Source organism: Pezoporus occidentalis, unplaced genomic scaffold, assembly GCF_034315485.1.
Source record: "Pezoporus occidentalis ecotype Australia unplaced genomic scaffold, CSIRO_AGI_Poc_V1 ctg23, whole genome shotgun sequence".
NCBI lineage: Eukaryota > Metazoa > Chordata > Aves > Psittaciformes > Psittacidae > Pezoporus > Pezoporus occidentalis.
In genome coordinates, this window is record NW_026914180.1 from 3220293 (window position 1) to 3235519 (window position 15227).

The following is a 15227-nucleotide window of genomic DNA, read 5'->3' on the forward strand; positions in this document are numbered from 1 at the left end:
GGGGCCAGATGGGCAGGATCTGTTAAACAATCCAGTGACTGTAGCTCCATGCATGTCAAAAGGGTCCTTGTTACCCAACAGAAAACACAGCACTGGGAAGCAGCTGTTTTCCAATGCCTAGGAAAAACTCTGAAGACACAACAGGATGCTCTTAATTAATGTCAGCTAATTCTATTATTCCTCCTCCAGCTTAATTGCCCTGAGTTTATCAAAGAAGGAGCAGAAAAGACAGGATGGGAACTCTTCAGTGCAAGTGTGTGATGCAGCACTAGGCTCTGTCCTTAAACCAAGTAAGGCTGTGTGACCTTTCTGGCATGGAGAATTCAAGCTTCTAAGCCAAGCCTGCCAGGCACACAATGATATCTCACAGAGCAGCCCTTCATCTCTCCAGACCTAAGCCTTTGCATTCAGAACGACTCTGCAATGACAATAAAATGGCTAAAACAATTTTGAGATGTTAAATCCCACCACTCTGAGCACTTTTAAGTCCTCAAACTGCTTTTAGGTTGGACAAGAATAAAGGTGAAAGTAGAAAACAGCTGAATCCTGGTAATTCCTGGGATTTGCTGATCCAATAAACCTGACAAACAAACTGCCTTAACAACATATTTGAAAATGCACTCTTGGGCACGTCACTGAAACTTTGAGCAAGGAGTCAATAGTCCAGAACATTGATTTCTAATTAAACAAATGTACCCCCTATCTAAATGCCTTTGCCAAGTGGAATTTTAGGCCATGAAAACAGATTTCGGCTTGCCTTTAAAGCCTGGCAACAGGATTTGTAATATAGATGCATGGGAGTATAAATAAATTATGGTCTAGCTTAGCCCATTCAAATCAAGTAGAAAGTCAGCATAGGGTAACATCTTCTCATACAGCTATTCTTCTGAAAGTCAGAGCCCTTGAAAAGTGCAAGTGAAAGAAGGAGAGGAAAAAATCACCCCTACACTATTCCCATCCAGTGCAATAGAGATGTGAGAGGATGCACAGAAATCAGTAATTGCAGTGATTTTTGGTACATCAGTTGTAACCCTCCAGCATCCATCATGAGGGCACGCCAGGCTGTGCTCACTAAAGTGAAGTATCATATAAGAAAGCCTTATCTACATTATTTTCTTTTCACCTCATAAATGAATCAGATAGTTAATTGTATTACAAGATAAGGCTCCAGCCTTAGATACTTATCACAACTGACCTGTTACCTGAAGATAACAGTGAAGGATAGAAGAAGGAAATCCCGATAAATATATAAATATCATCTGGTTTCAAATACAGGCAGCATCTGCATCCACTTTCACTCACAGTGCCCAGCTTCCTTCTTTCTCATTTTCTCCTTTTCCAACTCAATGAACCCTCCCTGTACTTGCATTTCACAACTTTAGCTAGGTTCAGTCCCGAGATCTGCTTTTAGTTTCAGTCTGTCTTTCAGGAATAACGTTTATCCTGCTGTTCCAAATAAGACCAATTGAATAGCAGCAGAATTAAAAGAAAAATATCCTTAAGACAGCAAAAACACTGGAGTCTGCTGCTACTGTGCCTGGAGGACAGACACATGCACCCATAAGCTCCAACAAGGACCATAAGCTCCCAGATGGGAGCTTTCCTTGCCCAAAACCTGTAGCTTGTAAAACAGCCTGCCAAATGGGAGGCTGGCCCTGCTGGTCTCACCCACCACTTTGTTGATAACAGTACGTCAGTGTTGAGTAATTCAGTCATTTATAGTAATATAGGTATTTTTGATCAAACTTTGTGAGGAGATGCACAGAGCTGCCTGGAGCAGGACTGGGAAGAAGTGTGGGTGGGCAGATTCATTTGCAGCACTGATCTGTAATTTGGTGCCTTGAGAACATACTGTACCTTCCCATGTACAGCCTGCCCTTCAGACAGATAACAACTTCCTTTGAAAATAGAGAAGGATTTGCATTCTCGGGCAATTTGTTGTGCAGGCAAAAAGTCTACGTCTTCTTTAAGGGCTGCAGAGGGAGGACACTGGGCTCTGCACCAGGGAGGGAGCAGGGGAAAGAGTCCAGGGCAAAGCACACCGATCAGTAAACCTCTATCTGAATTTCCACCGAATCAGTGGAGGTTTTCTGGGGTTTATTTCTATCTCATTTTACCGGTACCTGCTTGAAAATTATAAAATCACAGAATGGTTTGGGTTTGAAGGGACCTTAAAGCTCATCTGGTTAGAACCCCCTGCCATGGGCAAGGACACCTTCCACTAGACCAGGTTGCTCCAAGCCTCGTCCAGCCTGGCCTTGAACACTGCCAGGGATGGGGCAGCCACAGCTTCTCTGGGCAACCTGTGCAAGGCATTATCATCCCACAGGGAAGAATTTCCTAATATCTAATCTAAATCTGCCCTCTTCTAGATTACATAAAATACCTTCAAAATACCTTGCTGATTCTATTGTCATGGGCATAATCCTTCCCCCCCCGCTTCAGAATGCACAGTGACTGTAAGGAAGCAGAAAACGGCAAAGTAAAAAGTCTCAAACATTTCATCCTGCTCGTCACTGCTTTTCTCCTTCCTGACAATCAGCCACAGAAATTTCACAGCTTCTAGGTCTCAGAGCTTCCTGTAGTACAAGATTAATCAGTACTCATCAGCCAGGGCTGCACATTTTCTAAAATCACTGTCAGTTCAGCAGAGCATGAAAACCAGCAGAGAAAATCATTAACAAACCAAAGCGGTCTCAGTTTGTCATGGCTGGTCTCTGATGCTGGTGGTTTTAAGCTGCTTTTCAGAAGCAACAGGATTTTGCTCCTTCAGTTCGTTTAAGGCAGCCTCTGGAACGTGCAGCAGCCTCCTCACTCTCATTAATTTCTTCAGAAACATTTCCACCCTGATTTTTTCCCCAATGCCTCATAACACAAACTTCCCACCACAATGAGAAAAATAAACATCTCAGCTCCATTCCTCCCACAAACAGCATCACCCACTTTGGGGAAAAGTGCCAGATGAGCTGCAGCTCCCCAGCCTGGAGAAGCAGGAGATCAAATCCTGTCTCCTTTTGTAGTCGCTTCTCTGTCCTACTCCTACACGTTTTCATTGCAACTATCCACAACGTGGCTTGTGCCAATAAATGGTGATGTGAGCCAGGCTGAAGAATCCCCTGGGTTTCCATTTGCACTTGGAGAGGTTGTGAACCACCTGCTATTGGGACCTTGCCCATGGACTGTTGTCTGAGCTGGTTTCATCCTATGGCACATTAGCTCCTCGTTGTGATCACTGATGCAGTTGCCACATCTCTGCTGTCGGGAAGGAAGAGTATGATTTCTTTGCTGGACACACAACCTGTACCCATATTTCTCCTTGGGTTGAGTATTTGGAGATACTGTAAAATATAGCACCTCCCAGATCCGCTCTACAGCCTCAGAAGTCCTCCATCCCACAGGAGTTGCAGAGACATGAGATAAAACATACACACTGAGTGCTGCCAGCGTGGCTACAGCAAGTTACAGAGCGACTTGGGAACAAGCCCCTGCGCTTCGCCTGATCTGTGCACATGGCGAGGCGGAAGCATGTTTGCCCATGTATGTATTTGGGTATGAGTCATTCAGCAGGCTTACTCCTCATTTAGTGCTAATTTAGTTGCTCTTCATTACAACAGCTGGCAGGGAAATTGTCATCAAGGTTGCTATTGAGGTGGGACAGGTCAGGGACCAAGGGGCAGCACTGAGGTTTGCTTGGAGTCCCTTGGACCCGGTTTGTTGGGGCTCAGCATTGGCCCCTGTTGATTAAAATCCATAGCAACAAATCCCAAGAGGAGAAGCATGGGCAAGGAGAAGCTCCTGGGCACTTTAGTGCAGCTAAAAGCCTCCAAAAGGACATGGTTTGAGGCTAAATGGCCGAGCACAAGGCAGTGCTAGGGTCATGGCAGCCACATGTGCTGCAAAGCAGTTCCTTCACTGGGCACTCATACCGTACGTAGGGAAGAAGCACTTTTAACATTATACCTTTTGCATGTGTCATTCAATCCTTCATGGAATAAATGGTGTCCTTTAAAGGCCACTGCAATTAGTCTCACTGGGGCCAAAACGTTGTCCCCTGCAGAAATGCCACAGAGCCTATCTATTTACAACACACCAGGCTGCAGCAAGAGCTGCAGGCAGAGAAGCTGCCAGCAACCCTGCACAGGCAAGCAGCAGCTGAAAGAGGGAGGAGGAAACAGTGGTGGTGACCCAGAGGCTGGAGAAATTTTACGTAATCCTCAGCCCTGCTTAAATCATATTGCTTAAATCAGCTTCCCTGCTGTTTGGAGCACAGCTCAAGCTTCGAGGTCTCTTTGTTGGCTGCTCGTCTCCTGGAACAAAGCTGCCTTCACCCCACAACTATCCTTGTTCTCACTTGTTCCTGGTGCTCATTCACACTTTACCATTTCCCCTCTCTGTGTCCTCTCTGCTTCTGCTTTGCCATGCTTAGGTCTTTTCTTGCTGTTCACTTGGCGTAAAAGGACTTGTAAGGCTCCAAACCCAGGGAATTAGAGATGCTCATCCTTGGTAATGCCACCCTCCACTTCTCTACCAGGATGTGAACCTCTTCATCATTGCAGAGGAAGGATAGGGTTCAGCTCAATTGATAGGCAGAAGAATGTACTAGTTGATAACTTCAGTTGCAGTGGCCTGATGGTATCTAACCCTGTGAATACAAGAAGCTGCAATGGCCCAACCCTATTTTCAGTGACCAGAGGACTCTTCCTTAAAACACTTACAGACATGGCCATGAAAAATCAGAAATTCTTGACTCAATGACACTAGGTGAGAGAGCATCCCTTTTCTGGGTCATCAGGGGACTTTTTCTTCTTCTTTCCTTTTCCACCCCTTTCCTGAATACAATCTAAGCTCATTCAGCTATAGCAAGGCTGCAGTGGCAGTACGGCCATCCTGTGAGAGCAGGGTGGGAAAGCCCATGTTGGATTGTTGTTATTCGTTTCTCATCCCTGATGGCAGACAACAACTAAATGGGATCCATCAGTGTGTGATGAGCCACCAAGTCTGGTTGCTTCTAGCGCTCTGGCACACCACTAATACTGATCACAAAATGTGCTGAGCGCTGACAGTTCACTTGAAAGCTGCCCAGAAAGTGTTTATTAAGGCCTAATGGCTATGAGATACAGATTAAATCTGGAAAATAATGCAAATAAATAATGCAAAGCTTTTGATTTTACTTTGCCCTGCAAATGATTAAGGCCATTTGGGGGGAATAAAAGCATTTGCAAGTGTGTAACCTGTTTCCCAAAAGGAATCCAGACTCTGCTGGGATGGCAGAGGCAATCCCTGCAGCAGTGTCCAAGGCAGGCAGACACATCTCATTTGCTTTTTTTGACTCTTGTGACTTGGTAGCTCTCTGTTCATGATGGAAATGCGATGCAGGGAGCTGACCTGGTCACGTTCTTACAAGAATGGCATTTGCAAAGTACGCAGAGTAAATACTGTGCAGAAAACTCTGACCAATGCTCACTGTGTACCACCGGAGTCAGTTACAGAGCTGGATTAACGGGAATGAGGATAAGAAGGAGCATATTTTCTGGCATTTCTGGCATTACACTTCTAACTATTATTTATAACTCTGTCACAAACATTACAGTTTATATAGACAGTGCTCTTGGTGCAGGATAAATTATTTTCTCTATGGAGGAAGATAATGGAGGGGTTTAGAGTTAGACTTCGAGGAAGCAGAGTTACAACACTATGTTTGGTGCTTCCAGCAGCAAATCCTTTTGCAAATATTGGCTATTCACATCTCACTAATGAAACCACAAGAGGGTGGTTTCGAATGCCATTAATCACTCAATCAACAGATAACCATGTGTTTGTGCCCAGGTGAGAATTTAGGGGGTTTAATTAGAAATATGGGGATAAACTTTACATAAACTCTGTTACTGGTCTTTTTGCATCTTGCTGACACTGTTAAACTCGAAAGACCCGAGTCATGTCTCATTCACATCGCCGTTATTACCACTCCAGCAGAAACCTTCAGGCAGGTTTGGTGGAATGGATTTAGGGGAATACAGAACAAGGAGTGTTACCTTAGATTTAAAAACACTTAACTGTACAAAACAGGAAAAAAGGGAGAAGCATCTGCAAGAAAGACACCTTAAAAACAACACAAATGTCCACTAAATAACTTGCAAAACATTAAATGATAGAAAAACAAGCTTTCTGGGTAGCCACTCATCCATCAATTGCAACTCCCCATCGCTAAATCTGTATGTACGTATCCACACCATCCATATGCTCCAACACTACTCATTTGTCATTCTGCTGGACTTAACACAGTGACTCCTGACTGATAGAGAGTAAAAAAGAGCCTTGCCTACACTTTGTACAAGTCAGCCTCTCTAAATGGTGCCTTATGTGGCTGATTCAGTATAACATCAGTTTTAAACTTCTTAGTCGCAGGACAGAACCTCTGAGCAGCACTCATGGTCATCGAGGACCCAGAGTTGTAAACCAGAATTGTAAACCAGCTACTATTAGTCCATATCAGAAATGCATTAAACATTATATTTCTCCACTATTCTTAAGAAAACCAGCCAGATCCATTTGTAAAAGCTCTTGTGAGGTTGTGGCCAGCTGATCCCCGTATGATACACAGACAGATACACTCCTAAACAAACAACTCAGCGCCTGTACTGGAGTTAATACTTAGTTACCAGAAAAAGCTTTGGATAAATGGAGAACGGTCCCTGTTTGAAATTCAAACACACTTATATCGATAACTGCATTATCAGTAAGATATGGATTTTAATGCATTACTTACCGTTGATATCCAATTTTTCTCTACTTCAAATTAATCTTTCAATATACAGTGTTAGCCCTAACATAGCATTTAGTTACTATCCTTCAGTTAAAGTAACATTAGTCAATAGCCCCTTTTGAATGTATTCCCTAGTGTTTACTGTAAAGCTTCCCATACCATCACTCTTTTGCTAAAGGTTATATTTGGTATGTGTTAAAGGTGTCCACTCAGGTGTTCATCTCTGGTTAAAACTAACATAGAAATAACCTCCACACAACTTCACGATTCAGTCAATGAAACTAGGAAGCACAAAACTGTTGCTCAGTTATTTGCTATGCCCCACTTGCTGCCCTCTCCCAAACACCAATCTCCCTCCTTTTCGGATGGATAATGCAGAGGGTCCCTACCAAACAGGCCACGAGGATCAGACTGGCATCTCTCCAAGCTTTTGCACTGCTCCTTTCTCTTCTTGCTCCCTCTAAAGCTACCAAAACGCTTCATGAGATGAAACATGCGCTTGTGCGGCAGCAGCTGTCGGTCATGCCCAGGATTGAAGAACAAAAGGCAGCACGAGGGGCAGGGCGAGGTGTCACCTACACCAAAAGCCCAGGTGTGAAAAAACAAAGCTCCGGGAAGATCATGTGGCTGCAAAAAGAAGTCCAGCTTGCCAGCGGTTCAGCTCCGAGGTGCTGGGCTGTGGTCTGCGTGGAGAGCCACTCTGCAGCAGGCTGCCAAACCTTGCATGCCGGGTACTTCCAGCCTTAATTCCAGTGTCCAGTAACTTGCCTGAAAGTATCTGTGGACATAGGAGAAGTTCAAAGTCTGCCCAGCTTGCAGCTACGGAGCTCTTATCCGTCAGCCGTCAGAAGCCTTGCAGACTGAAGCAACGCTTCCCAGTGGATCAGTTCATGCGGAAAGGGTCAGGAACCACCTGATAAGCTCCCTCATTTAAAACATACTAACTATGCAAAGGAGCCACAAGCTCTCTTGAAGGGAACTGTCATGTGCAGCTCGGCATGATGACCCTTTAAACAGGCTGTAAAAGGAAACCACCCCTGGACAGACAATTCCTGGCAGCCAGCGTCCCGGGCACGCTCGCACCGTGACATGACATCACCCAACTATTTTGATTCATGTGTGCTGGGTCTTTGCAGCGACAGCATAGTCCAGCTGCCTGCCGGTGTGCTCTGAAATGCCCGGCCCTCCGTGGCTAATGACTAATGGATTAATGGGAATGAGCTTCTGCCGATTCATAAAAAGAAGGCTGAGACCTTCTGGAAACTGTAGCTGGAGCGACGGGCTGGGCTTTCTTCAGCAACATGCCCTCCCTGTGCTAGGCATAGCTATATGCTCTGCAGAAATTATTCACTTCTAATTTGCTGTTTGCAAAGCAAACGGTGCCCAGGACGGCTGTTTGTAACAAAAATGAAATCCACCTCATGGTCTTTTCAGTGAGACAAACATGGGGCTGTGGCTCATCCCAGCTGACTGGGTGTCTTACGTTAGGCTCTGAGTCGGTACATTTAGAACTGTTTATTTTTAGGAAAGGGTCGATCAGCACAGGCTGCATCGTGAGCAGCTGGAAAGGGGTGCAAGCACGAACCAAGGCACGATCAAACTATCATAGCCAACTTCCCTAAGATTACAGTAAATGTACAGTTAAATCAAAAGCTTTTTTTAGTCACAGAGCACCAGCCTTTTCTCTGGACATCACTGGAACTTGAGGCTCAGATCTTTATATAAATCCTATATGAGTAAAGAGAGTCTTATCTTTTTAAGTCCTAAGAGGAATTAAAGGTCATACCACATTTTTCTTCTACAAAGAAGCATGCCTGTTAATTTGTGCCCATGGCTGCTTCTGAGACTTAATATCATTAGAAAGGAAAAGAAAAAACAGCCATGAATGCTGCAGAAAACATCTTTATCAACACAGATTCCTTACAAGCTCTGGTCTTTCAGTAAGATCACTTTCTCCAAGAGAAGGTGCAGAGATGACAGCAGGTTCTTCTGCCATCCTCAGCTACCAGGGTCTTCCCTCAGTCTACCCTATGGAGATTGTGGAAGAAGACAGTCTCCTGGGCACCTTTGTTCTTCCACCTAGTGACTAAAATAATCCAATCAAATTATTAACAAGACAAGGCTCTCACTGATACTCAAGTGAAGAACCACAATAATTAAGGCTGTTCCTAGTCTTTCCCACCCTGACTTGTCCTCCTACTTTCTTTTTACCCCATCTTTGTGGCCCTGTTTCAGCTCTGCAAATGAAGATCCCAGTGCTTTTCACCAAAATTCAATCTTTTACATAAAATAACCTGTCAGCACAGTGCTTTTGGAAAGCCCTTTCTCCAGCCCCTCCCTTGAGGCTCACTGTTCACCCAGTGCAGAGAAGAAGCAGGCAGAACAATGAGAGCACTGAAGGATTTGAAGGGGAAAGTGTCAGTGTTACTTAAATATTTGCTTTAATGGAGCTGTAGGAAGTGTCAGGTTCTTCACACCCCATCTGGCTTTGTGTGACCACCACATGTAACCTCTGCAAACTTCATCTTCACTGTCTCTTCCTTTCCTTATGCCATGTTCGTGTCACCACGACTGAGACAGTAGCAGTAGCTGGACAAGCTCTGGCTCTCAACATAAGCACATTTTATGGGCCAGCTCTCCAGCTACTTCCATGACAGCGATGCCCTACCTTCACAGTCCTTCCCATTTGAAAACCAGCTCCAAAGTCCAAAGCTGAATCTTCCTTGCTGTAATTTAAACCCGCTGCTTCTTGTGTTATTCACTATGCACATGGAGAACAGATTGTTCCCTTCTGCTCTGGAGCAGCCCTTGATATATTTGAAGACAGTTACCGGTTCCCTTTCGAGTCTTTACTTGGCCAAAGATGCAAGAAGTGCTGCATACAACACCAATGCAATCTGGACCTCAAGTCTGCTGCCCTTAGAAAAGCATTCCTCATTCTTCAGTGGCCAAAGGACTGCTGGGAATTACTTAATGTCATCAGAAAGTAAAAAAAATAAAATCCTTTTTAATGGCATAAAGAATTGGCATTGCTTCTGCATGGGAACAGCTCCCTTTTGATTGAAGCCATGGATGTATAGTCACTGACGACCTTATCAAGCAGGGCCATTGCACAGGGAGGGCTCATTTGCTTATTAAGGAAAGCAGCAAGACCCTAATGTTTCTGCACACAGCTACCAGAATATGAAACAATGCTGTTTAACAACTGACTTGCACAGTAATTTGTTAAGAAAAAGCACTAAGTGTTTTGAGTATGATCCTTCTGTCGCCTACAGCTAATGGTCTAACAGATACATTTACACAGATACTACATCTTCTTAATGATTCCAGTGGAAGGATCTTGTAAAACTAATAATAAAAAGCTGGGCTTCAAAGGGCTCCTTTGGGGCTATCTATGTCCTGGAGGCTGAAAACACAGATTCCTTCCAAACAGCCATGAAATGGACTCTTGTAAAGCTACTTTAAAGTCTCCCAAATTACTTAGAGCACATTATGTTTCTTGAGCTGCATAAGAATAACACTGTACCCTTCTATAAACCATACATAAGCTAACTCTAAGCATCAGGCAGCTTAGTAAAATTACTGGGGGGGAAAGAGCAAACACTCATGCATGTGTGTGAAATGCTTCCCCAGTCCTGCTGTATCTGCTAAGCTGGCCAGACCTGAGGTATTCCACAGCCTTAAAGCAGACTATATGCTCACCACTCACCAACCTGCCTCCAGCCCCATCATCCTCTTGTCCCAAGTCATCTGTTTGTCCGACATTAGATGACCCAGCATCAAGTCCAAAAAAGACCCACATCCCCTGGAAATCTCCATTACACCAATTCTTGCCTTTATCCCATCAGCTGCTTGCATGTGCAACCCACCCAGCAATGTTCACCTCTGCTCCCGCCAGCCCTCCAACCCCCTAAACCACCATTTAGTTTTCAAATAAAAGGGATATTGGAGAACACAAAGTAGAAAAGATAAATCTTCTTCTGCTCTAGTTTTCATTAATTCACAGGGCCACATAAGGAAAGGAGTCTTATGTCAAAAGTCATTTCCAATCCAACCCCAAAAGCCCCATATGTGGCCCAGCTCCCTCTTCTCAACACTTCTTACTTAACATTTCTTCATCTCTCAGGATAAAATCACCTCTTGTACCACCCCTCAGTGATTTAACATGACTGTTCAAGCACAAACTTAACAAAAATCTTCCTTTCTCGGGATCCAATGCAAAGATTTCTTTTCTACAATGTAGAAATGGGGGTTGAGTGTTCAGATTTGGTCACCAGATAGGACCAGCAGCAGAGTGCAGACCAGGCAACAGGGACCAGTTAGTCCCATCAGGGTTTATTCTGGTGTGAAAATGGAAAAAACAGTACTTTCCTCCTTGAAATTTAAGAGCTAATTTAGCACAAAACAGGAAGGCTAAAAAGAATATGTACCCCCTTAGTGACAAGTGACGTTTCAATTGGCTTCTGACTGCAAATCAGCAAAACCAAGTGTTTCCCTTTTATCGTTGCTGAGACTTTCCTTGCTCAGAATTCCCTCTGTTTTCATAATTGCTCAAAGAAATAAAGTTCATATCCACCCGTAGAAAGGTAAAGCAGCAATCACATCTGTATTTCTACACGGATCCTATTTCTCTGCCTTGTCCTTAAAAATGCCACAAAATTGGGACTTCTCTAATTTTCTCTTTCAAGTTCTATAGACTGCTGTTGGCAAAATGAAACATTTCGTACCACTTTTCAGTGGTGCTGGGCCATGCTTACAGGCGTCACAACACCAGATTTTAACTGCAACCGTATTTCATATAAATAGAAAACTTGGGAAATATTTCAAAATAACACACAAATATGTGAGAGAGATCTTTGCTTTAAAAACACTTGCTCAAGACCACAAGCGATGCAATGCACAACAACAAAAAGGCCGTACTGCCCAAACACCATTTGCAGGCCGGTTGAACAGAGCATGCAGCCTGCGTTTTCAAAGTGAAATACAAACCACCACTTTCTCCGTCTGGTCCAAGTCCAGCTCACACCCAATAAAAGAATTGCAAGTTTATGACTCCAAGCTGGGCTGAATTACTTCCCATAATCATAACCAAGTGTTTCACTGTAATGAGTTTTTGTCTTTATCCCCTTTTTAAAACTACTTCAGGCTGCTTTCACTGTGCATCAAGAAAGATTTCAATCTCTGAAGCTGTCAGGCTGGCACTTCTTTGGTTTGTAAAATCCAAAAGTTTAATTTTACTTCTTATTATCACTCCCAGAGGTGTCACCGGATTCCCCAGAACTCTTGGTAAATTACTTATAAATTACATCCTGGCGTCTTTGTGGTGTTATTCTATCCTACCTTTCCAGGGCTCATAATATGAACCAGGAGGAATAGCAGTAATGGTGATGGTAGTGTTACCATATTGGTGATTTCTAGTAAGAAAAACACCACATATTTCAGGCTCAGAGCACCTACCCCAAAAGACTGATGACTATGATCATACCCAAATGACAATTTTATCATTTCCCCACATCCTACTAATAAACCATGGTGCATACGTTTCCAGCACTCACTTCTTCAGCAATTTCAGCATGTAATGTGTAAAATGGAGCCGTTCTTACATACGGTGCAATCTGGCTGTGCTCAAAACAGCAAAACAGTATTTGATCCAGCAAGTACAGGATGTCTGCTGCGACAACACCACTCCTAAAATTTAATAAGTTCTCAGCTAAAGGAAAACATCTCAGCAGTGACTTTTACCAAAAAAATAGCAGAGGCTATAATAAAATTCCTTAGAAGCATTTTTCCACTTGTGCTTTTCTCATCTCATCATCTCGTTTCTCTTTCTTCTTGCTTCTATCAAGTTTTTCTACCATACGCATCCACAAAACCTTGAGAAGGATTAGAATTCCCTGGAATATCACAAATCTCTTTTTTATTCTCTTCTTGTTCTTCTTCTCTTCTGCTTCCTTGCTTTTCATGCAGGATTGGAACAGATTAGCATTGAGGGCCGAACAAAATATCCCCTTCAGTTTATATTAAAGAAAAAAATCTTTCAAGTGTCACCAAATGAGTTGCAAAGTGAATGACAGCAAGCAACTAAAGACAGAAATTACTCCAATAAAGTGATACATTAGGGATGGACAGTACCTGAAGAGTGAAATTCATATGACTATCCTATAGTGAATATTCCAAACCACAAGACACTAAAACACAGCACCACAACTTCACAGAAATGCAACTCTCCACTGATTCTGCCTTTGGAGATTTGTTTGGAAAGAAGAGGAAAACTCACTGAATTCACAACAGTTTGTATGAATCTCAGCTGTCCTTGGATCTCAACCCTATACAAACCCAGCGAGCATCTTCCATTGCACAGCCATACATTTGAAATTCATAAGCTAGTAGGAGCATTTTCCCCACTCTACTCAGCGCTTGTCAGGCCCCATCTGGAATACTGGTAAGTGTTCAGAGAAGAGCCACAAATACGATCCAAGGACTAGGAAGCCTGCCCTGTAAGGAAAGGCTGAGAGAACTGGGTTTGTTCAGCCCTGAGAAAAGAAGGCTCAAAAGAGACCTTATCACCGTGTTCCGGTATTTAAAGGGTGCTACAAAGAAGACAGAAAATCCCTTTTTACAAGGAGTTGCATGGAAAAAAAAGACAAAAGATGAGGGCTCATGGGCAAAAGTTACTTCTGGTGAAATTCCAACTGGACACAGGAGGAAAAATTTTCACAATGAGAACATTCAGCCATTGGAATAATCTCCCCAGGGAAGTGGTGGGCTCCCCAGCACTGGACAGTTTTAAGATAAAGCTGGACAAGGTACTGGGCCATCTTGTCTAGGTCATGCTTTGCCTAGAAGGGTTGGACCAGATGACCCTTGAGGTCCTTTCCAACCTGGTATTCTATGATTCTGTGATTAGAAGTAAAAGAGCTTAACACACATTTACTGCAGTTTTAGCATTCCTGCCAACACGTTTATCACAAAATACAACTTTAGTGACAAACATGCACTTTGGAGGGAATGCCTTCATCCTAAAATCTAGGCAGGATGAAAAGATTTCAAAGTAATTTCCAGTTCTGTATCCCTGTTTTGCCCTTAATAAGCAGAAAAATCTGACAGCAAACGCCACAAAATTTTGCTTAAGCACAAAATAAGACACCAAAAAGACTCTTCTCCTGGCTCGGTATTACTGTTATCTGCTATTTTTGGTTGATAATAAGTGTTGCTGGATAGTAAAAAATGCCAATAGTACAATACTGGGCTTGCAAGTCATCCCACAAATGACCCATTGACGTGCCGCAGTGCATAAAATAGACATATGTGCTATATGTGTTATAAAATTAGAGACAGCAGACAGCAGCATTCTGTTAGACACATGAGACAACACAGAAGTGGTGACTGAAGAGAAAACTGAAACACACCTTGAAAAGCTGAATGCTTAGCTAACCTTGAGAAGCCTTTCTCATTCCTGACTCCAGCAGCTTCATGATGACTCCCCTGTTTTTTAGTGATGAAAGAGGGACCTCATTTAGTTCAGCTGCAAGGGAGCAGCATCTTCCAGAGGAAGGGACCATTCCCTGTGAATCCCTAATCTCAAGAGTGAAGGAGTTTGCATACGTGTGCCTCTCCTGCTCTTAGCTGCTGTGGTGGTGCAGGAGAGCATGAGGCCTACACTGCGGTTACCTACGGGGTATCTAATGCAGGTATTTACACAGAATGGACATTTTCCATTAACTATTGCAAACATTGTTTTGTTGACAGTGAAAGCAGGGTCTTGTAGCAGTGGTGAGCTGAATTACTTATTGAACTCAAGCTCGCAGCTCATGAAATCCCAATGACTAGAAGGGATATCCACAGGAAGGGCTTTAAATACTTCTTATATAGCCACTGACAGTATGTTTACATGAATGACTAAGGACATTGCACAGGACCGAATCCCAATCTGATGAACTAAACAGAGGCATAATGCCAAGACAGGAAATTCCTAAAGGATCACCCAATACTGCATTGTCATTACAAGCAGAATTGCTCCAGCAAGGGGATTATAATAGAAAGGGAGGAATCCACCATGTGCGGACAGGGAGTGCACTGAAATCCAACTCCCTGCGCAGCCTTTTTGCATTGCAGCCAGCTCTTTTGGCCTATTTGTTCAAGCCAACCCCCTAGCAAACACAGACCTTCACCTGGTGGTTAAGAAACAATACAAGGGATTAAAAAAAAGACAACCCCACATAAAAAAATCCCTAAGAACTAACTTCATCTTCTACCCCTACTTTTCCTACAGATTAATGCTTCTGAAGCATCATTAGTTGTAAGCAAAGGAATAAACCCTAGTATGTTGCATACTTTAATTTCATAATAATTGACCAACTGGCAAACCAGCTCTGTTAACTTCCCAAGATAAACATCTTAGAAACCACCTCCAGCTAGATCTCATATAGCACCTTTTCATCTTTAGCTGAAGGGACGCAAGTAC

At 43.3% G+C, this 15227-nt stretch overlaps 1 protein-coding gene across 10 annotated transcripts in view; it reads right to left on the minus strand.

Annotated features, from left to right (window-relative positions):
• PRKAG2 (protein kinase AMP-activated non-catalytic subunit gamma 2) overlaps positions 1 to 15227 on the minus strand; it is a 246664-nt gene that overhangs the window by 111990 nt on the left and 119447 nt on the right. The window contains exon 1 of one of the 10 annotated variants that reach the window (XM_062621422.1): positions 7153 to 7741. The exons of the other annotated variants lie outside the window; for them this stretch is intronic. Coding sequence (XP_062477406.1) covers positions 7153 to 7258 — 106 coding nt within the window. The 5' untranslated portion in view covers positions 7259 to 7741. Of the gene's footprint in view, positions 1 to 7152; positions 7742 to 15227 lie in introns of those variants that run through there. 10 annotated transcript variants of the gene reach the window in all.